At 32.6% G+C, this 27653-nt stretch overlaps 1 protein-coding gene across 21 annotated transcripts in view; it reads right to left on the bottom strand.

The window, feature by feature from the left end:
- LOC105233065 (voltage-dependent calcium channel type A subunit alpha-1) overlaps positions 1-27653 on the bottom strand; it is a 183804-nt gene that overhangs the window by 61981 nt on the left and 94170 nt on the right. For 20 of the 21 annotated variants that reach the window (XM_049454287.1, XM_049454295.1, XM_049454286.1 and 17 more), the window contains 9 exons: positions 24073-24270; positions 23399-23912; positions 17136-17471; positions 13976-14539; positions 8689-8832; positions 8296-8497; positions 4580-4744; positions 2971-3081; positions 202-285 (listed from right to left, as the gene is read on the bottom strand). In XM_049454287.1, coding sequence (XP_049310244.1) covers positions 202-285; positions 2971-3081; positions 4580-4744; positions 8296-8497; positions 8689-8832; positions 13976-14539; positions 17136-17471; positions 23399-23912; positions 24073-24270 — 2318 coding nt within the window. The remainder of the gene's footprint in view (positions 1-201; positions 286-2970; positions 3082-4579; positions 4745-8295; positions 8498-8688; positions 8833-13975; positions 14540-17135; positions 17472-23398; positions 23913-24072; positions 24271-27653) is intronic. The other variant, XM_049454292.1, reaches the window with a different exon arrangement.

Here is a 27653-nt window from a genome sequence, read left to right as displayed (position 1 = left end):
CGTATAATTAAAACTCTTGAAATGCATAACTTGCTTAACGACAATATTCAAAGCTAACATAACATCCGCTTTCGAAATCGTAATTATTGACTATATGAATTATATTTGTCGACAACAGCTTGAAATATAACAACTTAAAATGCTAACAGTGCTAAGCATATTAATACGCTGCGTTAGTGTGTATAATTGTGCAATAATTACCCCGAACTCCATCCAAAGCGCATCGACAATACTGCCCACAACGGTGATCAGATCGAAAATGTTCCACGGATCCTTGAAGAAGTTCTGCAATGGAACGCAATTATTGTTAAACGAAGTGTGTTTTATAAAAAAACAAATACAAATCACGTCATAAATATATTTGAGTGTTAGCCTAGCAATGGCTGAAATTTACAATGGCAGTTTTCCAAGTTTCGCAGCTCCTCATAATTAAAACGATTCGCACATATGTTGTTTTCTTATTTTTTGACTTATTTAATGATAAGCAAATGCAGTAAATTGCTTACAGAATTAGGTGAATGCGCTACCTACCGTACATCCGAATGCTATTACTTTTACTATTGTCTCCAAAAAGAAGAATAATGTGAATACCAGATTCATGTAGGACAATATATCACTATGAGTTGGCGGTGCATCATGAAACTACAGAAAATATCATCAACAACATGATTTTGTTTATTTTTTTTTTGTTTTAGGAAAAGGGAAAAGAAAAAATATGAGCATCTATGAATCAACGGTATGAAAGATGATTTAAAGATTTTTACTAAAAACTATTAAACTGCCAAGCTTACATTTGATTTCGTATGGGGGGTGTGTGTTTTGGCATAATATTGTGAGAAAACATAGAAACAGCAATCAGCCTAAATATTAAAATACTAAATTTTATAGGATGCATACGAGTATTCCCAGATACAGAAGCAAATGTAAGAAGGCAGATTGAAATGGTTAAAATAACTAATACCAAGAAAAACTAATAAATCAACCAACAAATGAATAAAAGGACTGCAGGCATTTCATATTTTTTTTTTAATTATTTATTAATTTAACTTTTTCTTATTATAATTAAGATAAAATTGCTAAAATTTGCTTAGTAAACTTTGTTGTACTATTCCGATATCTCCGATGGATTATTTAACATTTTTTTAATTTTTCTTAACTTTGTGTAAACACAGAGCTAAATACCGCAAGGATCTAATGTAAAGTTTCTTCGGATTACTATGTTATTGGTTTTGTGTATAATCTGGTATTGCGTTCTACAAATGACATGTTCTACAAATATTATGAGCGGTTATGTTGCTTTTATGTTTGGTACAAGTTTTGGATAAAATTTATGTTGGGATATGTGATTATATGTGAGTTTTAGTTAGCATTGCATTAGAGCGATCTGTTAAGCGGTTATATACAATTGGAATTTTCAAAAAATCGTTTTTTTATTTTATGTTCTTAATACATATATATTTAAAAAAACACAAAGAAAATTTCATATCGTTCCTTTGAATATTTTCGAAGTTACATGCAAATTTGAAACAGCACTCTGAAGCTTGGAAGTGCATTCCGAACTTTAGACATTTTTTTCTCAAAATGGTGTTTTCAAAGTCGTTGACCAACATCGAAAAAAGCCATCCGATTAGTTGAAATTTTAAAACGATTTTCTTAAATATATTTTTTAGTAATTATACAAAGATTTTTTCTCACCGTCAAAAAATTTTATTTTGTTTGTAACTGTATATAACCCCTTAAAAAGCAAAAAATATGATTATGACAAATAAAGGACATATTATACATATAATGAAAACAAATTTTAAACAGGTGTAAAGAGAGCGCAGTAAAAGGAAGCAAACCGTCGAGCTTTCACAGTAATTGAAAGTAAGCCCTTCAGCTTGTTTGGTTTATGCTCTCTCCAAGAACTGAACTAACTGTCCAACGTACTACTTCAAAAACTGTGGCTATCCCTATTTTTTGTCTTTGCCTCACAATTAGGTAACTCCGAAAGCAAAAAACTTAAGCCTGTGCTTTATTTTCAAACAATATATACTATAAATGCTTACAAAATTTTAACTTCCATAAACAGAGAACATTACAGCGAAAAGGAAGAGAAACTGGTGCGCTGTTGTAAACTCGGCTACAACCGCGTAAGTGGTGTCTACGTCATTAAAATCATATAGTCTGTAACTTAGTTAAAGTTGTTTTAAGGATGAATCGAAAGGGTGACTCTTTTTTTGATCATCAGAAAGTAGGACTTAGTCCTCAGCACTTTTCGTTATCATTAGTTTTGTTTTAAGAAACAGTTAAAGAAGGCTTAAATTTTTTACATATTTTCAAAACCTGTGTTTTTGGAAATTTTTCCTGTTATACCACAAATTAAGAACTTGATCGAATGATTAGTAATGAATCTGCAATTGGTTACTACTGAAACAGAGTTTGAAAATAAGCGGTTACACTGTTCTCCCATCTCTTTGCATTAAATCGTGGAAGACTAGTTAATGTGCACCATAATTTTATTTATATTTTTCAAAGAATTCTAAACAAAAAAATATAAATAAATCTAAGAATAAGTATAATTTTAGATGAGATGAATTTAATAGTGTGCTTAATGTCGTGCATCACAAAAACCAAAGCTCCATTTTGTATTCACATGCTTCTTGTTAGTAGTTAGTAGTGGACTCAAGGCAATAAATAGTACTAAATAAAAACGATTAACATGCTACAGCCCTATATAAAACTTACCTATTCATGTTTTGTACCGGCTTATTTGTACTGCGATATATAGTTTATACAAATAATGAATCCTGCTCGTGGATTACACGCATTTTACATTGTAAATTTCAGCTGAATGCAAGCTTATAGCATCAGAAAATATGCTGAGTATGGTTTGATGGAACATTTACAATAATTTTAACTCAGCACCTACAAGTCTGAATAACTGTATCGCCGTTTTTGGATGCAAAAGCATTCGTGCAAAACACCTACCTTAACGCCAAATCCAATGATTTTCAGTACGGTCTCAACGCTGAACATCCCCGTGAATCCCATGTTGATATATTTAAGTGATTTCTCATACATTTCACCTTGGTTATGATACTGCAGAAATGTATTATTAGTTTTTTTATTGTTTAGTATAAGCAAAATGTGTAAACCAATGATTTTTAGCTTGAATATTCCAAGAAATACAGAAATTTAATATATACCATATACTATATGTTATAGATAGAGGACAGACTGAAGCGAAACATGTTAAATTTTATATTTATAAAATGAAGATGGCATATTTAAACAGTTAATAGATATTGACATAAACTTACAGAGAGTTGCATGAGAGTGATTTATATAGTGTTTATAATATTTATTTACAGAATAACGTTCATGTATATTCGTTGGTACAATCCAAAGAGTTTCCTAAACAAAACAAATTACCGTGTGTGATATTCCTCAATCATTTATAATTTGAGGTCCTGTATTTATTTGGAAATATAGTAAAATTTTTTTCAGAAAACTAACTTTTTGTGAAAAATATTTGTATTATTCAATATCGATAACATTTTTTTTATTACGATTAGTCTTTTTCTTCTAGTGCGTTTTTCGTCAATTTCTTTCCAGCGATTATTATTCTGAGGTTCAAGGATAGAAAAAGTCTACTGGGAACCACATACAGAAAATCCGGATATATGGTATACGAAGTTTTAAGTCCACGAAATACCAAAGAATCTGCTTTAAACGTGTTTCCCAAATTGAAACAAGATTGAAACAAAATTGATTGGTTTTCAGAATTGGCAAAACACCAGAAAATGGTGTTGTATCGACTATTGAAATAACACACCAAATAATTCTTCATTATTTCAGAATCAATTATAGCCTAATAAATATATTTTTTTTTATAAATTTTTATGGTCACGCCATTTATTCGATTAAAATCATGTTTTTCTACCATTTCATTTCACAAGGTCATGGTATAGCTTATAAGACTGGCATTAAGAATGACAACACCAAAAAAGTTCACCATAATTACTTTAATATTAATAAGAAACTTTTAAATAAAGAAATTGAAACACCTCGGTGCAGTGATGAGTAAACCAAAACGACTGTACAAAAAACAAATTTTAGTTGAATTTATAAACCATTTCGTTTTTACATGCAAAATTTACACCAACGAGTATTTAATTTTTTGCATTTATTATTCAACATCAACACACAGTTATGTAATAGTTTCTTTTCTAATCACGAAAATTAAATGAACGTCTTTTTCTGAAACTGTCTGTTCATACAAATCCCTTTCTTTTCTGTTGTTTATGTTTCTTGTAATGCGATGTAGACTGTTTGTGTGTTCGATTCGACTGTATTAACTTAGTACGAACTTAAGTATATGCCTGCATTTTTTATTAGAATAGCAAAACGAAATAAGGAAACAGTAGCTTTATAGTTACAAATTAACTTTACAATGTCTACCAACAGTACCCATCAGCAAAAATCAGTAAAAAAAAAAATCTCAAACGAAATAAATAATATATTCATATATCTATTTATGCAAGTAAATGATTTTGAAAGGGTACGAAAAATATGTATGTATATGCATTGAACTTACCTTCATCATAAGCAGTAAAGTATTGAACACAATTAGCATCATTATAAAATATTCGAATGGCGTCGAGACTACAATGCGCCAGACTTTGTACTTGAACGTGTTTCGATTTTTGGGCATATACCGTTCGAGCGGCCGCGCGCCTATTGTGAAATCTATGCAGGATTTCTGTAAAAACGAAACATTTTAATCAGCAAATATTTTGATAAGTTTTGGAAGGAAAAAAGTCTTTGAGAACCACATATCATGCATTGATTTGTTAAATTTGCTACAAAATATAAAAATATAAAGAACACTCAAGGAAGAAATGTGATTATTTTTGTAAATATTGGTTTGTATATATGTACATATTTTTATAGACGTACTCTTATACATTATAGAACACAAATTGTATATATTTTTTCCTACAATTAGAACTAGTATATATATATATAGCGAAGTGTGATGTCAGTGTATACATACATATTAGTGCCGACAAGAGTTAGCCACTAAACGCGACTCGAATAACTGGGAATTTCTGAAATGAGGAGTTCATTATCTGTCTACTTGGATACCTTACATACTAAAATTTTGGAATAAAAGCTATAATTTTTGAAATAATTTCCCAAAAGTCTCTCGTAATAGTACTACAAATTTTCGACTAAATATTTGCGAATTCGTTATAATTTACAATAATCATATATTACTAAGAATATAACATTATGACGGATCTTAAACATACTTTTTTTTTAGTAGAACGGTTCAAAGTATTCTGTAATTTTTGACAGAAAAACTTTAATGCAAGAAATAGAATCACTTCACCAAATTGCATATTACTTACAGACTCGGGAAGAACAGTATAAACACAGTGTGTGATTAAAGTTATAATATAGCAGGTGATTTCATTGATAAATGTAACAATTCTGTATTCGCCTATAAAATAAAAAAAAATATATGGCAATGGGACTTTTTTCTTGCATCCTCTTTTGAGTTTTACAACTTTTATTATTTGTTTGTCTAAACGCCGCGCAAGGAGCTCACATAAGAAGATCGTAATTAATTTTAAATTTACACGTTAAAGACAGAAAATCATATTCAGAACTATCTGTTCACAAACCGATTCACTATTCAACATATTTAGCATACATTGGTCGCTGTAGAAACGATTGTCAGGTTGAAAATAATCCACGAAGTGTTCGCCTGGCAAAACTCGATAATAACGACAAACGTTGAATAAAGCGACTAATTGTTAAGGACCGCTTCCAAAGTGTGAGTAAAATTTGTGGAGTTGTTAGCCAAATACTTCAAAAAGACGTGCACCCAGAAACTATTCCCGGGACGATAAAGAGTTTGGACTTGGCTATAATATACTACCAACGAATTGAGTTTGCCAAACCGTCCGAATCTCAATCCCATTGATCATTTTTGGAGCAAATGTTAGCTAACCCTTAGAGAAAAATAAATTCGAAATAAGTTCGAGGAGGAGTGGAACAAAATTGGTAAAAACTTTTAGTTTCGGCAATGCTTAGACGATTTAAGGAAGTTGCAAAAGGAATGGATATCCCAAATATTATTAATAAAAATATAACATTTTTGGTTATAGTTTAAGTAAAGAAAATTAATAGCGTATACGCTATGATAATCATTTAAGGTTTTCTTTATTTATCGGTTGATCCAAGTAGATGTACTTTTTTTGACCGATCACGCGTTAGTCGTGTCAAGCTGTCATATTATTTTTATTCAGTATTGTTTGGCATTTTATCAACAGCGTTTCCAACTTAATTGCGAAAATTCACGTTCTGCAAAGAATGTGTTTCCCACGCTTCGCTCAACTTATCTTCAACATAATCGGCCGACTGAGCTTACTATTTTTCACCCATCTTGGAACCTAGCACTCATTATTGGATAATATTCCACGGAATAGATCACGTCCAGTTCGTAGCAACCGTAGCTGAGAGTATACACGAAGACCGGAAAGAGTCGATTCGGCGCCACTGGCAGCAACCCGGATTGAAGTATGGAACAACTTGGCGTCGTGATCTTAAATTGGAAGCATACTAAATTGATGTTTTCAAAGTCAAATTTTGTTTAGCGATGAGGCTCATTTCTGGCTCAATGGATATGTAAACAAATTGCCGCATTTTGGACAAAGAACAACCTGAAGGGATTCAAAAGCTGCCGCTCCATCATTTCATCCCAAAAAACAACGGTTTGGTGTGGTTTGTGGGCCGTTGGAATTATTGGTCCATATTTCTTCAAAAATAATACCGGTGTGAACATAACCATCAATTGTGACCCTTATCACGGACCATCTGAGACGTAGCCACGACAAACATTTTTAAAAAGATAACCTTAAAAAAATAAATGTCAAAGAATGTTCTTTGGGATGATAATAAATACTCCCCATTTGAAATTTCTATATTTTTTCTTTAAAAATAGAGACCCTCGAAATGGATCACCCTATATAAGTAAACTATAAGTAATAACTTAAGTTTACTCTATGGTTTTCTCAAACAATTATGTTATGAAAATCAAGTGATAACTTTTACTTTTGTAAAGTACCAAAAAATTAAATAAATTACATATAAAGCTAAAATCATCTGCTGGATCATGACTTTAGTGACACGCTGTAATTCTATTGTCTCTCCCATTAATAGACTAAATAATGTGTAATGTGGAGTGATGGTTGGCGAAGGAAAAATTATTCACATTTAATGTTGGATTGGATTATAAAATGATAGCCTTGTTTCTATAAACTACATATGTAGTGTCAATACTTCTAATCTAAATGATTTAACATAATGTTAAATTTCGTTTGTGAAAGATATTGAAAGTAAGATAACTAATTGTAAGCCATTATTATGAGTAACCTATCACTAACGTATCTAACTCTAAATATAAAATATGATATTGCGAGTACAAAAATTGTATAACTAAATTTTAGAATAAGTTCTTAAAGCGTATTATTCTTTGATAGTTAATGTGATATTTATGTTTTATGCATATTCGACCATATGAGAGTGTTCGCAGCAGCTTTTAATTTTCGATGTTTTAAAAGCTTTGCAATACTCGATTTGAAATCGTCAATTTCCGGTAAATGTACAACATTTATATAGATTCATTAGCTTTAGTTTCTGCGGGACTATACAGTTGTATTTCTGAGAATGCTTTCAAATGTTCATAGCTTTCAGTTCTAAAGCTGTGCATGAAATTAAAAACCCCGAAATTATGGCGCCGAAGGCTCGTTACGGAGAACTTTTATAGGGAAATGTGTCTAATAGTGTTGGCCAAGTAAAATCGATTAGCGGTACTTTTTTTGTACTGAACACTTAGCATTTATGTACAATTTTAGTATTTAGTATCTAAATCATTGGCGTGGAATATTTAAATTTTGTGTGAATTTGGGAGTGGTGATGTGTACTTGTGTCTTGTGTGTTTACTAATTACTAAACTATTCTATTGAATGAAGTTTTTCTGTCTAAAAAGCGTTGTGTATAAAATCTAAATTTTATATATACACTTTTAAGAGTTCATTGACACATTAAGCAGTTATGTATGCACAACGTAAAGTATATTTGAAGTATTTAGTCTGTATTTGGATGAAAACATACAAGGAACCAATTGCTTTTTTTACAACATTGACACTACGCTCTAGATTAAGGTGGTAACATTTGTAAGCAAATTGCTTTACAACACACATATACGTAAATTATTTGGCTAGTTTAGTTAATGTAGCTCACCTGGTTTTTATCAATTTCACCATCTTGCAACTCAGCCTCGCCTTGCTCTTGAAATGTTATGATAATCAAGGCCACGAATATATTCACGAAGAAGAATGGAAATACAATGAAATACACAATATAAAATATGGACATTTCGATCCGGAAATTTTGTATGGGACCCCTATCTTCATACGTGGCAGCCATTGAGTGTTGTAGAACTCTATTAAATTTTGAATATTTATTATAACAATTAATTGGCTATAATATTCAATATACTGTAAAGTGAATTATATTTATAATATATACATATATAAAATATACTAGCAATATTTCGAGCAAATAACTACTTATGACTAAATACCTATGCAATATGCGATAATAGTACAATTAGTTTTCATAGATTTTGCTTACTGTGGCCATCCTTCGCCGGTCTGTACCGCGAAAAGCGTCAGCATTGCCGCCGCCACGTTATCGTAGTGAAAACTACGCGGCCGCCAAATGCGCTCTTCCTGCTTTGGAAGTAACTCGTCCTCCTCATATTTAAAATAGTAACCCCTTGGTTGATTTTTTTTATAAGAATTGGCGATGGAGTTGAAAAAGTTTGTAAATTTGCTCATTTTCTAAATTCATTCAATCAAAACTAAGTCAAAAAACTAAAAAACTCAAAAGATTGGCAAATGCCTAAATAACAAACAAAAGCGATCACAACTAACTGAAAATGGATAGTAAGAATAAAAGATGCAACAAAGGTGATAGTGAAAGTGAGAGTGAAAGCGATAGGTGAGAGTGGTAGTGATAATGTTGACAGTTACAGGAAAGCTTTGCTGGCGAAAGCTCAGTTTACCGCCGCTAAGCTGTTGCAATGTAGCGTACAGAACAGTTACAACAAGGAGTGGGCGGAGGATTATTGAAAACGTGAGGTATGTAAATGTGATTTTGTATGTTTTCATATGTATCGTTTGTCATTTTTGTTTGCAAAGCATACACATACGGTTGATTAGAGGCAACCATTTGATTGAACAGGGAAAAATAAAGTCATTTAGGCGTAAAGAAATAGTAAATGTTACAAAATTGATATTAGCAACTTAATAATGTAGAAAATACTTAGTACATAGTTATTAAAAGCTACCGCAATTAAAACTACCTAAAAAGGAACAAGAGATTCATTTAATCTACTAGGAAGTAATATGCTAACAAATGACCTGAAGCCCACCTGCCTATTGCTCGTTAATGGTTTTATGTCAAGAGCTTTCAAATATCATTAAAAAGAGGAAAATTTTAACACGCAATTTCATTTATTTAATCAAACTCAATAATTGCTTAAACCTAATTATTATTATGTAAGAAATTCATTATAAACTCTGCATGGAATGTTTATTCTTTTGAAACTATGGAAACTCATTAAGAAAAGTTTAAGATGGCGAGAAAATATTTCAAATAATATTGTACTAAAAGCTATTGAGTGAGCTAAAGTTTTGAATAAGCAATATAACAATTTGCATTCAACGGAAAACGTTTCGCTGGTGTATTCAAATCGTATTAAGCTTACTTAATAAGGGTTTTTAAGAAAACATCTTTACCTTGAGTATTTATTAGTAATTTTGAATGGCAGCTATATGCCATAATGGTACGATTTGAACAATATTGCCTTGGATCTGCTTCGAATCTTGTCGAAGAAACAAATTTTCCGTGCAAGCTCTTATTTGACTGATCAGTTTGTATAACAAGCTATACATATGTTATAGAAGTCCGTTTGTTGCTCCTCTGTGGATAACATTATTTACAAGTGTACTTAACATAAAAGGCTTCCAACCTACACATAAAGGAAGGTAATTTCTAGATAGAAAAAAATTTCTATTTACGAGTATTTACAAATATTACTATCTCTCAGATATACTACCTTCCTAACCTTCTAAAAATAAGAAAAATATTGAAAAACAAAAACGTTAAAAAGCTATTTATTTTTATAAACATTTGGAAATTATTTACAATTGAGACGAGTTAATGGAAATTTCCCTATTTTATATATATTTAAAAAAATTTAGCTTTTCGAATAACTCTATTAAATATTTGAAAAGTATATTTGTTATAAAAAGCTTTCGAGATTCTTTGAACGACATAATATTCAAGCTGTTTATACTGTTGTGGTGGAGCGGCATTGGCGGCTACAAACACACACAGACGTAGAAACGTAAAAATATACTTTTCGTTTGAAAGTTCATTGCACACGAAGGCAAACAGTTAAAACAACAAGATGTGAAAATTCTTTGTGTTTTACATTTGAGTGAGTGTATGTAAGATTAACAACAATAACACAAAAGTAATGTAAAATACGGGAACGGTGTGTGTATGTATGGGAACAATTGAGGAACACACGAATCAGAAATTTAAAAAATAAGTATATCCAAAATATGTCAATTAAAAGGGATACGTTTTTTTCCAAATTGAACGTGAACTCAACTGAAATGAACTGACTACTGCGTAGGACTACGAACACTAAAAGTTTTTGGGCTTGAGTTAGTATTTTCTTTGCTATTAGAATTATTTTATCTCAGTTTTGTCAACTGGATCCGGTACGATTATCAATGCTTTATTAGTGAGTAGGTTCATAATTCACACGAATTATAAGAAAATTCTTTGAGAAATCAAACTAAAATCCTCGCATTTAATTGAAGCCTAGAGTCAAGCCCTGATATTTTGTTGTTCATTAGCTTATTGGTTTATTGCAAACATTTGTTCGTTGTATTGGAAGTGTAGGAGTGTTCGAGTGTGTGTTTAGTTTGCTTGGCTGTGAGTTCTTGTTAAGCGCGTGCTATAAAAACAATAACATTAAAGCTTATTAAGAAATCTTCTGGCAGTAATATGGACTCTTTGGTTAAAAGTTGAGTTGACCAATTTAATAAAATGAATTTTTGCACTTTTCCATCTGCTTTCGTTTCATCGTTTCCTGTCTGTTTTAAGTTCTCTTGCAATTACACCTTTTTCCATAACAAAATGCAAAAAAAAATAATTAAAAGTTACATATTCGGTTATAAGTAAAAATATATGCAATTATGTATGTATTAAATATTTATGTATGACGCAATCTTCGACTTTAGTTTTGAATTTTGCTTGATTTGAATCGCGTGAAGTCTGGTAAACATTTATGAGTAGTTATTGAAACAACTTCTGCTGGGGTAGCCCCTTGGTTTCGTATTTCTTTTCAATATCCTCTCGTTTTTATTTGATTTGATCTTCTGCTTTGTCTCTTTGATTTCGGCTTTTGCACTTCTTTGCTTCTGTGATTGTGCTACGCTCGAGGTAGGCTGACAATCAAACAAACAAACAAGGCGGGAAACTTTAAAATGCTACTCTTACATTCTGTTTAATCTGTGCACGCTTGATTATAAAAAATGTATTAAAAGTTATATTAAAAGAATATCGATACTGGATTAAGTGAATGCAGGGGAAACATAAAAGTGCCAAAATTGCTTGCTTCGCGACAAACGTGGTCACAAAGATTGGCCCTTCTCTCGACGTTCTCCTTCACTCCTTACTCCGGTATAATGTGGGAAATTTTAACAGTTATTGCACCTTTTGGCAATGTAATACTCTATTGTGTGCTTGTATTAGTTTGTACAGTGTTTTCTTTCCCTAGTGCATGTATGTCATTTCTCCATGTTTTATGGTTCGGTATCTGTTTTGAAGCTATGGCCTGTACTAAATATCTGACAAGTCTGCCTTGGTGATCGCATTTTAGTGAATTTACTTGAGGACTTACATTCTGTATTTATCTCGATTAAGCCTAATATGAGTTCTCGTAATATTTTATAATAAAGTATTGATAACTGCGTACTTAGTTTCCGTTTTGGGTTTCTTTTTTCTAAATATATGTATGTCAGGGTCACAAGAACGTTTGAGTAGGGAAGGTATTAGAAAGTAGCATTGCATTGATTCAATCCAAATTCACAAGCTATTAGGCAACTCAATCTTTTTAGAACAGCGCAAATAACATCATTAAATTATTTAATACTCTTTATATTAAAAAAATTTTAATAACTTGATAAAACTTACATACAGGTCGTATTCAAAATATAGGACTATTTTCCAATAATATATAAAGAACGGGTAAAATACCCTATTATATATACCGTACGCGAAGAATTAGTATTTGTATTTGCAGTGATGGATGGTTGGAGGATGGAGTCGTATGGAGAAGTTTACGCAAGTGAGGAAAGTTCTCTGATTGTCATTCACTTGGGAGCGGCCAGAAACGATTCTTTTACATATTTTACACCAGACTTGAAGTCCTCTGGGGAGCCAAAAAACATCTGTTTGAAAGCGAGCTAAAGTGAGAAGGCGAACTATATCTCCCCACGGTTGTGCGCTGGGTTTGGGACCCGCCACGTAAAAAACACTACCAATGAATAGGAAACAACAGCCTTCGTGCTGTTGTTAACTCGGCTATATTAAAGATCTTTATAGAAGAAGAATATTTACAGATTTAGTTTAAAAGTTTGATAATAGATCTTTTTCCGCAGGCATATGTACCTAGTAAGTAATTCAATACTTCTCATGTTCATATGTCATCTGGGTGGACCTGAGATTATTTCGACATGGTAACTTTACTTTACTGTACAGCTTGATGAGTTTTTCAGGAGTATACCAATAAAGCCGATTTTTTTAAATTTAAATTTATATATATTTTTCTGGCTTTTTGGACTGAGTCAATGCAATGCGAATTTTTCGAAAATTCCATAATAATTACTTTCAAATTATGATGAAGATTGTATCATTCGTTGATGAGCACTAGATAGTATTATAGTTCTAACGATATATTTAGCAATTACAACGTTTATCTTCGAAAACTATTCGAACTCACTAAAATTAATTCCAAGATATATGTATGTATATAAAGAACATATGTATATAAAATTCCAGTGAGGGTATTAGCAACGTAAGAAAAGTAAAATGTAGTTTTTGAAAACCAAATTGAATATTTCGATGCCATTGATATATTGAACACAACTGTTTACGGTTAGGTATAGAAATATCCAGCGATGCGTTATGCGGTAACGCATACATATGTATCTCATATCAATTTTATGATAAATAGCTCGTATCCAAAAAACAGTGCTAAATAAGTTTCTACGACAATTTCACCGACTGGATGCTTCTAGCTGTTTGTTAAATGAAAACATGAAAACTACATACATATTCAATTCATAGACTGAAAACAATAGAGGATTAATAGAAAAGGCTGGAAACTAAACATACAGTTCTATTTAATATATTCTCTAAAATATATATAGGGAAAAATATATCATTGAAAAGGGCATATGCACGAGTATATCTTTGTGTAGGTCAACATTTATATATATGTATATTTGTATATTCATGTCAGTATGGCTGGTTGTAGAAATATTACAGAAAACATATATGTACATATGTATTTGTATTGTACTAAAATGTATGACTAGTATAATTCTCTTTAAGTATGCGGAAACATTAAGAACAATTGTACGCACATTACTAATGGAATCTACAGAGACTGTAACACCATACTTAAATAATATTAACGTCTAAATATTATAAGAAAACAGATAAGTTGTTCAGTAAATAAAGAAAGTGAAGTGAAGTTTTTAACTGAAATTTAAAAGAAAATTAGAAAAACGAAAAGAATAAAATTGAAAAATAATATTGAGTTTGTTTTACTTACTGGCACTCTTCGGAAGAATGTTTACTTTCGTCCGTACAATAAAAAAATTTCCCATTGAACAATTGTACACCAATTACGGAAAATATAAATTGAAATAATATGTACACGATTAGAATGTTAACAACATTTTTCAATGAATTCACTACGCAGTCGAAGACGGCTTTCAATTTTGGTACACGCTTGATGGTTTTCAATGGCCGCAGGACGCGCAGTACGCGCAACGATTTGATGGTTGATAAATTTTGTCCAGCGCTGCTACCGCTCATATCGAAACCGAAACTAACAGCAGCGCATACAACGACCACAGCATCCATAATATTCCAGAATTCTCTTAAATAGCTGCCTGGATGTAATATAACGCCTAAATCTACAATTTTTAGTAACATTTCTATTGTGAATACGCCGGTAAATGCATAATCGAAATAATTTAAGATTTCGTTTCGTGACGAATGCTCACGAACAGGATCTTCGGCTGCTAACGCTATCGATGACAATGAGATGACGATCATTATGAAAAAATCAAAATATCGCAAATTAACAACCCAATGTGCGCCGCGGCGTATACTAATTGGCGCAATTTTCCAAAATTCATATCCATTTTCGAAAGTTTTTCGGTTTCATGTATGTTTTTAGTTGCGATTTTTTTGTTTTTTTTTCGGGTTTTTATGTTTTTTTTTTGTTCATTTGTAGGTCAACAGTTCATTAGTTGTTTGTTTAATTTTGATCAAATCATTTTATATCGGTTTGCATAATTTTGTTGAATCCACATTTTCAAGATTTTGATGCATTTTGTGCAGTTTCCGAATTTGCGTTAAATTTTTTTATTTGCGGTGCGCAGCGTTAGGGAAGTGCAGTGAGGTATTTGGTTGTTTTTGGTATTGGTGATATATTTTCAGCGTTTGTTGGTGAATTTGTTTGTTGAGCATATGGATGGATGGTGGTGATTGATGTGATGTAAGCGATTCGCAATGCAAATGATGGCGTTCGATAACCCAAAATCAAAATCAAAAAGTTTGTGTAATTTAATGAAACGATAAAAGAACAAATGTAAGAGAAAAAATTCATGAGTCAATATTTTTTAGTCAGTTATTAATGTGGGCATATATATAGGTACATAAGTATTAACCCCTTGACGTATCAATTAGCGCAACGAAATTCGCTTTCAACTGTTCGCACACAACTTGCACTAAACAAGTCACAAATGACTAACACGCTTGTTTTACAATTTTACAAAAAATAAAACACTACGATTTAATTTTAATGCGTAACAAAATATATGGATAGTTACACAACTGATCTGCAGTAGATAATGCACTCAACTGCAACAATATTTTTTGCTTATATTATTAGCAGAAAATAACGGGAAAATTTCAATTCACTTTTCATTAAATATACACTTCTACACACCACGAGTCAGACTCGTGATAATCATGTTAGGCACAAAAATTGTACCACGAGTCAGACTCGTGGAAATACGTCAAGGGGTTAAATATTTCAATAGAGTAGATAATTACATACATTTAATTTAATAACTTTAATGTTAATTGTACTATTGTGTATTATTGTTTTCTTAATATCTATATTACCTTTTACGTATGTCTATTATATAGTAATTTTTTTTTTTAAATATTTATATATATAGAGTATAAAATTTAAATTTTTAAATATTTTTGTTTTTTTTTTTAGCTAAAAACTCATTTATAATAGAGGAATTCTGAAAAACATTTTTATTATCCGCTTTAATTTTAAATTTATCCGAATTTACGGTATTGTTTCGTAGCGCTGTATTGTTGGTAGAATCAAAAAGTGCAACATAAGAAGAGCTTTTCTAAACGACTACTTCGAGCTTGGTCAAGACATATTTTCATAAGATTATATGTTGAGAAAAATTTAGAAAAAAAAGACTGTAGGGTATCAAAAAGCTGACATACTAGGAAACTTTGGACGATACGCTAACTGTTCGGATGAGTCACTCGTGTGAGTGCGGTTAGTATGCGCCAGCTGTAAAGTCGTTTGAAGATTTTTAGAGACTTTTAATCAATGTCAACATCTACGTAGACAGCCAAGCAGCCATCAAGGCAGTAACCTCGTATCACATATCGGTCAGTCTTGGCAAACAGGGCATTAGTGGAAAGTGTTGCCAGAATCAAGCAACTTCACTTCTACTGGATGTCAGACCACAAAGACATCGAGGGCTATGAAATAATGGACGAATTTCCAAGAATAGTATACGGCTAACAACCTAAAACTTGAACAACATTGGGAAACTCATACATTGTCTATATGTCTGGAGAGAAACATGGTAAAGAAAATCAAAACCCGATGGAACGAGCTAACTGGGTCCAAAAGTGCGGTCATATGCAAAAGTAGATCGGAAATACAAAAAATTCCTATTGGCACCCGTTGGATTAGACTGAAGAAACATGATGGGAATACTAACTGGTCATTGTCAGGTGGCGACACACCCTCCAAAATGGGAAAATGCAGGAAATGTCACCAGGGAAATAATGGACTGTCTCTTGTGCACTTTTCTCGCATTGGCAAGTCTACGCTGTAATCATCAGAGGTCCCCACGGTATCGATAGTAAGGCCACAAAATTTGTTGAAATTCGCGTCAAGCGCAGGTATCCTAAAAAATACTACTCCTCGTGGACCTAGTAACTCAACTCCATCTGGTATCGCAAAGAACCAAAAGTGGTCTATGAGTGGCTCATTGACCTACCAGATTAATATAATCTAAGCTAATATCAATGACATTTTATTATAAATATTCAAAAATTTGAACATTACGTAATGGTTTTCAGACAATATAGCTTAAATAAAACTCAAATAAAAGAAAAACTTTGAATAAACTAAACTATACTTAGGTATGTATGTATATGTAATATAAAGTATTATAAGTACTTAGTAAATAATAATAAGCAAATTGTTTTATAAAATATAACTTCGGATAAAGGTAACTTAACTACACTTATAACTATCATTTATTTAAGAAATGTGAGACCGAATCCAGCACACTGCAGGGCTCCGAAAAACATTAACAATACCCCCTTACAAACACTATTTCCATGGGCAAGATGTGCCTTCCCGCCCAGCATCTAAACACTCTAAACTCACGCATTCACTTGCACACAAACATTTAACTAAAACAATTAATTACGGGTTCGTTGGTGATAGTATAAACATAGATGAGTATGGCAACATTGGTTTTGGACCCTCCGTCACTTCTTCTTCCTCCTTCTTTTCCTCTTCTTTCTTTTTACTCTTTGCCTTATTCGGTATGGATGCGCCGTCACCGTTCTCTACGTGGACGCCGTCTGCTTGCAGCGCCTCCATCTCCTTTTCAAGCTCCTGCAATTGCTTCTCCTTATCTTCCTCGACTTGCTCCTCTTCGGCAGCTGTCAATTCTTGGGCATTCGCTAAATTATCGACAGCGATAGCCAAGAATACGTTTAACAGTGTATAATTACCGAAGAGTACCAAAACGATAAAGTATCTGCAGCGATTCAGAAAGAATATATCATTTAAAATGCAATTTGGACACAATCTTTACTTTTACAAATGTGTCGATTTTAAAAAATGTCGCGTACAGTAAAGTACAAGTCAGCTTAAAAAGCGTAGAAAAAATAGTTGAGTTCATAAAATGTGGAAATTGTGGTAATTAATAAATATTTTAAAGTAATATATATACTATAAATAATATACATATGTATTTGTGAATTTGTTTCCTAAATTATTTACAGTTAATTAAGTATTCATCATTTATATATAATAACTAACCAAGAGATTCTTAATGGGTGTTGTATTGTAAATGTGCAGAGGGTTAAGTAAAAGTAAAAGAGTAAAAAGTTCATGAATAGTTTAATGGGTTAAGGTGTGATTAATGTAATGTATTTGGTGTAAACTTTTAAAATGCATGATAAATATTACGAGAAAACTAATACATAAGTATGATGCTATATATTATTGGTGCAGCAGCAAAATTGAAATGTTTTTAAGGCAAAATTTTGCAAATAGTGTCAAGAACTGAAGAGAACAGATTGTCCTACGTCATAAACGAAATGAGCTGTCAAACATTCAAAGCAATTATAAAGAAAGCTTTATACTTCCTTCGTTCATTTCATTCATGACGTCAATGGCACTCCAATGAATATTAATGGAAGAAATTGTCGCTATTTCTATCATTCTTGAGTAGTGCAAGAAGCAGAAGAAATAAGACTGCACTTTGTCTGCTTAAGCTGTTCGCATTAAGCATTTACATTATAGCATTCAATGTTTCAAGTTTAACTATACAAAATCGTGTTTGCTGCTGCCCCAAATCTCGGCTCATATTATATGGTAAATATGTGACACTGAGTACTCTCCTTTGTTCGTTAACGTTAAACACGCCAAAACTCCTGTTCTTTACATCACTGTATACGTTTTCTTCGAACTTTTTTGTTGGTTGCTTAAGTTAGCTTTTACAATAAACATAGACATAGTCGTACAAGCCATACAAATTTTACACTTTGCTAAGTAATAAACAAGTATGATATTAGATGTTAGAGAAAGTAAGCTTACTAATGTAAAGCAAGCAAAGCTTCACTTGTGCTAGCACGCTTAAAAAATATAAAAATAAAGATTATTTAAAGCGCATATGGAAATTACATACAAAGTGCTTACTTTGAGCTTTCGTAGGAACTCGATTAAAATCCCTCATATAATTTCATTTGATAGCAATACTATAATTTAATGAATGTGCAATGCACTCAGATGAAAATATATTTTGTTCACAAAAATTCCTGGCACATTAAGTGTTTTTAAATAATTTTTCGTTTTATATATTTAGAGATAGTTTAAGTTACTATAAACTCGGCTTATTGTTCGAAGTTTATCACCACATTGTTATTGTAAAACTTTTGTACCATTGCGTCAATTAATATTACGAGTATTATATACATATGTGTGTACTATGCAAGTAAAATATGTCAGCGTTCACACAATTCTCAAATTAGTCACACATTTACGGATAACTTACTAAAATTTCAATGTAATCGAGTAGGCGAAGGCCTTCGCTTTAGTTCTTCAAAGCCAATGGTCGATCGATTGTCATTTATACCTAATTATTAGCTACAAATGCCTAAATATCGAACTGAAATTGGAAAAGCTAAACTAGTTTATAACGGCAGTTTTCACACCGAAAGCAACCTACATTTAGTCTGGTATAGAATTTTGTCAATTGAATCTTAAATACTTATAGAATTATCAATATCTTTATATAACATTATGAACTATTGGGTAATCGTCTTTTCGTATTTCTAATCAAACTTCAACGTATTTTTTTATCTTTATAATGAACTTTAATGAACCAAATATGTATAATTTTTGTCGAGCACTTTTTGTATTTTTCCGCAAGAGACATTATTCCATCAGCGTAAAAGTTTTCTGGTTTCTCGGCGAAAAACTGCGACAAGTAATTTTCACAGATTTCTCTTGCAGCAAACTTTACTCCGTTAATGGAGTTCTGCATTGACGGAAACAAATGGTAATCTGATGGTGCAAATCAGAGTTGTATGGTGGATGCATCAAAACTTTCCAGCCAAGCTCTCCCAGTTTTTGTCGAGTCATCAATGATGTGTGTGATATAGCGTTGTCTTTTTCGCAGACAATTAATGTGGTATCGAAACATGGATCTTCTTTTGTACCCACCCATTATTAAATGGTTCTAACCCGTTTGATGATGAATGTTAAGTTCCTTAGGGATGCCATGGCTGCTTATGTGAATCTTTCACATCGAAATTTCCAGAACGGGAGCGTGAGAACTATTGTGGTGCTACACGAACTGATACAGCATCGTCTCCGTAAACTTCACAAGTTTCATTGGTGGCTTGCATTCCCTTTTTTATACAAAAGTTTAAAAAAATAGCGAATTACTTCATTATTTTCACTACCCCGAATTTAATTTTTTTGGTTAAATGAAGCTTGAAACCTCACCTTACCAAAACACACAATGATACAATGATTGGTAGCAATGGAGATTTACGACTGCAACGACATCTATTGACAAAATACGAAAAGACTTTTTCGACTACTGTGAAAAAATTTAAAGATGAATTTTGTCCATTTCATCTCCTTCAAAGTAATCCCCTCCCGCTTACAAATCCTCTGTCGTGATGGCAACCAGCGCTTTCTTCTTCAATTAAGTCAAAACGGTGTCCTAGAGTGGTCATGTGAATTTGCTGAATAGCCAGAAGTTACATGAAGGTAAATCAAGCGAATGCCGTGGTTGCGGCACGATATTCGTTGAAAACCAATGCAGTATGAGATGGTGCATTGTCTCATCCAAGAATTCACTCTCAGAGCCTCACAAAACGACACATATCTCAAATACTAATAAATATTTCATTATTTACTATGCCAAATATGAGCGCGATCTGTACCGAAAAGCTGCTGTAAACAAGCTGGTTGTCCCTTTGGACATGCTTGATCTTGCCAATTCCGATATCATAATCATGGAGAGAGCATAATACAGGCCGATCAAACATGGGTTTATGAGTTTGACATACAAACAAGTGCTTTGGTGCATCATGAATTTCTTCCAGAGTGTAAGACGTTCAATAAGGAGTGTTATTTGGCCATATTGAGATGTTTGCGAAAGAACATTCGTTGAAAACGGCCGGAATTGTGAAAAAAAATTTCATGGATTTTACACGATGATCCATCACATCGGAATTGCCACTCAGTAGAACCCATGTATAGTCGATCGAAGACATAAAAAAAAATTCGCTGAAAGCAATCCCAAAAGTGCTTATGAAAAGTATTTCGAGGACTGGAAAAATTGTTTGCATATGTAAGTGGATTACATATGATGTAAACTCCTTCGAAGGCTTCAAAGTAAATATTGATGAGTAATTAAATATCAGTAATCCGGGTACATTTTTGTCACAATGTAACTTTGTGGATCTTTTGTTTTCGCCTTTTTCTCGATGCGCAGTACAGAAATTAGCAAACCCTTGCCAATAGGTGCGTCACACAGAGCCCGGATAACACTGCTCGATCCGTGTTTTGTATGGTTAGTAGTTTCTCACCAAGCAAAGTGATTTACTAGAATATGAAATTCCTTGTATTATATTTAGTTCAACACTGAAACTTGGGTCTTTTATTGTTATATATTACGAACCAATTATCTGATAGTTGTAAAAACTACATTACTAAAACAAAGTGCACCTGGTAGTAATAAGTATTAAAAACTTGTATGAACAGAAAAAAAAAATTAAATTAAATTAAATTGCTTACAATGTACCGTAAGAAATACCTATATAGTGAGATATTAGAGATGCAACGTTCACAGTCCACTTGTACCTTATTTGCAGTATCTCTAGCTACGACACAGAATTGTGTGAAAGCTGACTTTCGAGCATTTTCGTTTAATATTTTTAATAAAAAATATATGTATGTGTAAACTGATTTAAACATAAATCTTGTACTCGTATACTAATATTTATTACTTCAAAGAGCATTGATAAATCTGTGCAACTAAAATGTCAAAAGCAACTGAAAGAAAGCAATTGCCGTATGCATAGCTTATTGTTATGGGAAAGCGTTAATATTGTGATATGTTTTAGTGAGTAATTTTAAATGGTGCAGAGAAATTGATTTAATAGGCTTAGCTTATAATAGCTATTATATTCGTAATAGCATGCTCAATATCAATCGCAATTACAAGCGTTAGTTTTTATTTCAAATTTGCTAACATTCTTTTGTTCAGATATTAATATTGTCGCCATATAATTGGATAAAGTCGTCTAAAGGAAGCTGTTGCCACCCTTTAGTATAAAGCATTATTCGTGGATTCAATTTAAAATTTAATATAATGAATTGAGCTTTCGACTGCCAAGAGTGTGAGAAATGTTATTTTTCTACGGTAGAGACCCTGACTGCCTTTTTAGCGGACGAACTACTGCATTATTGTTTGCTTCAGCAGATACTTGAAAATACATACGAAAGGAGTTAATTTCCAAACTTAAAAATCAGTCCATTTGGATATTTCTCAGTGATTTTTTTTAACTATGGGTATCATCAATACTAGTATTGAGTGCAATAAAGTCTCTAAAGAATATCAATGTTGATATTTTTCAAGAAAATTCTATATGCCATTTATAGCTTATTTGGGCACAGCGGGACAAGGGCACTACAATCTACAATCTGCAATCCATTGGTGGTAACGCGATGATATAGCACGACATTAAGTTATACAAATGGTGTTTTTTAATAAGGCCATTTTGAGCATGCTTTTACGAACTCTGCAATTATATAATAATAAATGTAAAAATAAAATAGCCTCTTATTTCCAGTTTTTTCTAAGAAACTAAAAAAGTGCCATTAAATCTACTTCTAGTTAAATTATTTTTTACTTTTCGAATTTTTTCTTTTGAGGGGTGAATTTCGTGAATGTTTCTACAAACATAGCAGCTTTGAGAATTGCTTTGTTGTACAAACTTTCGAAAATTCGCAATATACATACATAAGTGATTATTGCCGATCTTGTAAAGCTTTCGTTCAGCTTATAGTGATTGTACACATTAATGGTTCGACGTTCAATAACGGGCGACAACAGTGAGTGCTAACAACACAGGTGCAATCACAAATTCCCCTTCTTTTCTCTTAAGCACGAGATATAGTTTTCCTCAGGGAATGATTGATATCTGATATAAATATAGTAACGTTTTACCTGAGCCATTTCTCGGATATTATTATTGGACTTAGTTCTCTTTTAGTCGGTATAGTTTTTCGTTTTGCGAAGCAATAATAATTTTGAAAGCTCGATATCCCACCGTATTGATATATATCATTTCATTCGGTATTGACTAACACTTCCTTGTAAACTAATATTTAGTAATACAATGAAGTATTAGTGAATACTTTTGTGTATTTGTGTGTATATGGGAGCCTGAACTAATACCTACCGGGCAATGTGGAATATGTTCAATCTATTGGATAACTCAATTAAATTAAATTTTCTAAGGTTCTATTCATTTAGAGTTTTAAATTGCTGATCAGAAAAGCTATAGATTACTTAAGTTTGGCTAAATAGAAAAAATGTTCTCAAAATAGACACAAGTGAAAATTAATTTACAAAAATTGCAGTGAGCTTAGATCAAAATTGAAATTAATTGGATAGCTTATAGTCATATACAGACGGGCTAAGATAAGAATGCAAATAAATATTAAAACATATAGATACATATAAAAGGAATATATGGGTGATAACTGAAAATTGTCTCTTCTGCAATCGCGTAATCTTCAGTAGTAAGCTAAAGGATTAAAATAGCCAGCAATTCTAGGTAAAGTTTGAATTTGGATAAAACGAAAAATGAAAAAAAAACGTAACTAATGTACGAGTATACGATGTTATATAACTATTCGTCTGCTGGATTAACTTACACAGAATAAATCATTCCTTTCTTATAGCCACCTTGTGATTTAATTCCCTGATACATGACTTCATTCCAATCTTCACCGGTTAGAATTTGAAAGACTGTAAGTAAGGCTATGGGAAATGTGTTGAAATTTGTTTCGGGGGTACCGCTTTTAAAACTAAATTGCCCGCCAAACAATTGCATGCCAAGTAGTGCAAATATTAGAATGAATAAGAAGAGCAGGAACAACAGTGAAATGATGGATCTCATCGAGTTCAACAACGAAATCACAAGATTTCGCAAGGATGACCAATATTTGGTCACTTTGAAGATACGAAGTAAACGTAGCGCTCGCAATACGGATAAACCGAATGAACCGCTTTTCACTTCGGACCATATAACTTCGAATATCGAACCACTAATGACGACACAATCGAATCGATTAAACGACGATTCGAAATAGGTGCGCGGTCCCAGCGCATACATCTTGATGAACATCTCCGACATGAATAGACCCAAAAAGACATATTCAGCATAATCTAGAATTAGAGAGAAAACACTAAATATTTGCAGCATAGTCTTATAAAATGAAATACATATACGTATGTAAATATACCAAAGGACGGGCGTATAATATTAAAAATATCTAACCGCTCAACCGTTGTACCAGAAACTATGTGACAATTTACAAGTACTTACATAAAAAATCTGTTAAAAATTGTGGTTGATCATAGTGCTCTACTGCGACGCACATAGTGTTCAGGAATACGAGTACGATGACAAACCAATAGAACCATTGTGTTTTCACAGTGTGTCGTATCCAGAAGCGGAAGCGCTTTTCGGCCCGCCAAAAGCCCGTACAGCTGCCTTGAGGTTTAGGGCGTGATTTTAGATATCCTGTGGTCGGGATTGCAAAAAAAGTTTGAATTAGTGAAGTCCTCGAATTGTTCAAATCACACATTACATCGAAAGGGAGTGAACATTGTAATGGTTACATGTAAATATATATGTACTTAGATAAATAATGTAGGATCATGACTTCTTTTTAGCGAAAATATACATCGTACTTTAAAAATAAGTTAAAAATTCATAAGCATCTGCATATTTATGTGTTCTTAGATGTGTATTTATAAATGTTTGCATGTAACTAGCCATTGGAGAAGCTTAGCAAAGAAAACTTTCTTTCTGATATGCGCTTCTGCTTGCCTAAATATTTTAGTGGAGTTATTGCCAGACAACAATGGAAGGAGTATCACGTTCCACATACTAAATAGTCTTATAGTATTATATACTATTTTAAAAGATGTATTTTTCTCGGGCTGGGAGTTTTTCTGAATAGATTCTTTGCAGGGACGCCGATCACAGGGTAGTTGATACCCTTTTTGAATTGGTCATATTTTTGTTGCTACGATTGGATGCTATAAGAAAGAAAGAACTGTACTCGTAAAAGGATTTCCACTTGTTCACCTAACGGCTTTTTGGCTGTAATATATATAAACAAATGATCAGGATGACAAGAAGAGTTGAAATCCAGGTAACTGTATGTCTGTCCGTCCGTCAGTGCAGGCTGTAGCTTGAGTAAAAGTTGCGATATATTTATAAACATGGTACACATGTTTTGCGACATCGTAAGACAGCTGATGTTGCAGATGGGCGTAATCGGACCACGACAACAAGTTGCCATTAAGCGAAAACTTATAAAGTGCCCCAACTCAGCACCAAATTAAGATAAAGAGCTGTCATTTGTCACAGTGGATTGCAGTTGTGTTCTAAAAATTTTTGGCTCCGCCTTATAATTGATTAATTGATTTAATGCAAATCTTCAAAACCACTTACGCTACAAAAACCAACATATAACAATAATGTTAAAAGCTACTAAAAGTGCGATAATTCAATACGACAGAGACATAAAATTTTACTCCCGAGATGGTACGAGAATGTTTAGTAGGAGCCGTGGTGTGGTCCGGCCCACTTTTAGGTGAAATCACATATTATGTCTCAGGTCCCACCCTACCATATTTGGTATGTGGCATTCTTCTCGCACTCGCAATTTTTCATATTTCCTATTTCCCATATAAGAAAATTTTAAATTCCATCTGATTCTTTCCTTTCCAGTATACAAATCAAGAAAGAATTAATATAACGGAAGAAAACTTTACCATCAACTATTAGATTCGGTCAATTATGAAAAAACTTTTTAATACCATAGGTGCCGAATATTTGAAACCCAGTACCCATAGTTGACTTTTACCGGAATTATCGGTAAATGTGTGAGATATATGTGCAAGCAATGTTCCAAAGTAAACAGGACTTTTTGAATCTAGCGCCCCTGGTGGCGCCATCTATATTTCGACTTGTGCGTTAGAATCGGCTATTTTTATCGATTATCTAGTGAGAATTTCATCACATTTCATAGATTGAAAGTGAAGTTATTGCGTTTTAAGTGTCAGTATGTTTGTGTTAAAGGTGCGAAAATGAGCTTCGAACAAAGAGTCAACATTAAATTTTGTTTTAAAATTGCTAAAACTTTTACCGAAACGTTTCAATTGATGAAACAAGTTTATGACTATGATTGCCTATTGCGTAGCAGAGTGCACGAGTGGTTTGGTCGTTTTCAAAGTGTTCGTGAAGACATAAATGACGATCATGTGGACCAATCAAAATCCGTGATCATCGGAAATTCCATCGAAACTGTGCATGAATTCATTAATAATCAGCAGAAATCATCAGTGAAATTCATGGAAATGGAATTGAACATCTCCAAACCTCGATTTATTGCATTTTGACTGAACATTTGGGCTTACGAACGACCAAAAATTGCTCAGAAACCAACATTCGAAGGACGATTATTTGACCAAAAAATTTTAACCATTAACCACTCCCCGTATTCACCTGATATGACACCGTGCGACTTCTTCCTTTTCGGAAAAATGCATTTGCCCATGAAAGAAAAACGTTCTGCAGACGTAGAGGCCATTCAAAGGCTTGCACCGGCATAATGGCGGCCATACCGGCCAACGAGCTAAAACACTCGTTCGGCATGCTTTTGGACCGTGCAATAAAATGAATGTATTTTGCCGAAAAAAAAAATTTTTCTGTTTTTTTTGTAAGTTTTGTTTACTTTGGAAATCCTTTCTTGACAATGGTAGTATATCTATGTGTCAAAAATGATCTGGCCGGTCCATACTTCCCTTAACTGCAACATACCTAATACAACCATTTTCGAACTTCCAGATGACTTTATACCGCATATATCGTCCTACATATGTGTTTTCAAAATGAAAATGACAGAGAGTGTTTTACTGATAGCAGTGTACATTTTTGCCTAAAATAGGTAAAATTGGGCGAAAACTTGAATTCTTGATAACTCTTTTAAAGCTCTACAGCCAATGTTTGTCAAAGTCCTATTCGAAATTTCTTGCTTTAAATGGTTATGTGTGTTTATGAATTTGCATAGCGCTTGCAAGCTAGTTAGATAAACGACAAATAGCTTACATTAAAAGCAGCTAAATATTTGTACGAGAATACTATAGTGTTTTTGCATAGCTAAAATAAAAATAAACATGTGAAAGGGTTAAAAAGTAAATGAACTTGAACTTAAATCAAGACTGGTGCCAGTGTTTGTATGAGAGTAGATGTGTAAACTTGTGATCCTTACTATTTTATTGAACTGACCCTTTGGAATCTAGCTGTGCATATTTTGCATAAAATGGTTTTCTACAAAATTTCATTAAGTTGAAAATGTAAATTACTATTGCTTAGCTAAAGGTGTTGCATTTAATTAACACTGAATAAAGAAGTTAGGGAACATTTCCACAAAAAAAGCTTCAACAAAACTTCATCTCTTAGAAATTCCAAACAGAGTTACACTTTGTGGCAGTTGGTCCTTAAATTGCAGGAATAATAAATGAGAATTTCGTATACCCTCCTAATCGATTGAATAATTCGTATGAAAAGCCTATTTACAGTTTGATGCTTCGATATATTTTTCCAACTTGGAGTACAGAGATCAATCATGGACAGAATTTGTCGTTAAACAAGCGTTTATGAGAATTTTATTTACGATACTATTAAGAGAATTTTATTGAGACGCAATATTCAAATTTTGTTAAATTGTCTAGAAATACTGATTAAAAAGGTAGTGATATTAAAACTTAAAAAAAAAAAAAATATTTCACCTTTTTCTGCCCACTCACTTACACCTTAGAAAACTGTTTATTAGTGCAGTTGAATAATGATTTGATAAAATATGATTTATTATGCATGGGAATCTTGTTGAA

The sequence above is a fragment of the Bactrocera dorsalis genome, chromosome 4 (genome assembly GCF_023373825.1).
Source record: "Bactrocera dorsalis isolate Fly_Bdor chromosome 4, ASM2337382v1, whole genome shotgun sequence".
Classification (NCBI taxonomy): Eukaryota; Metazoa; Arthropoda; class Insecta; order Diptera; family Tephritidae; genus Bactrocera; species Bactrocera dorsalis.
This window is presented reverse-complemented; position numbering and strand designations above follow the sequence as displayed.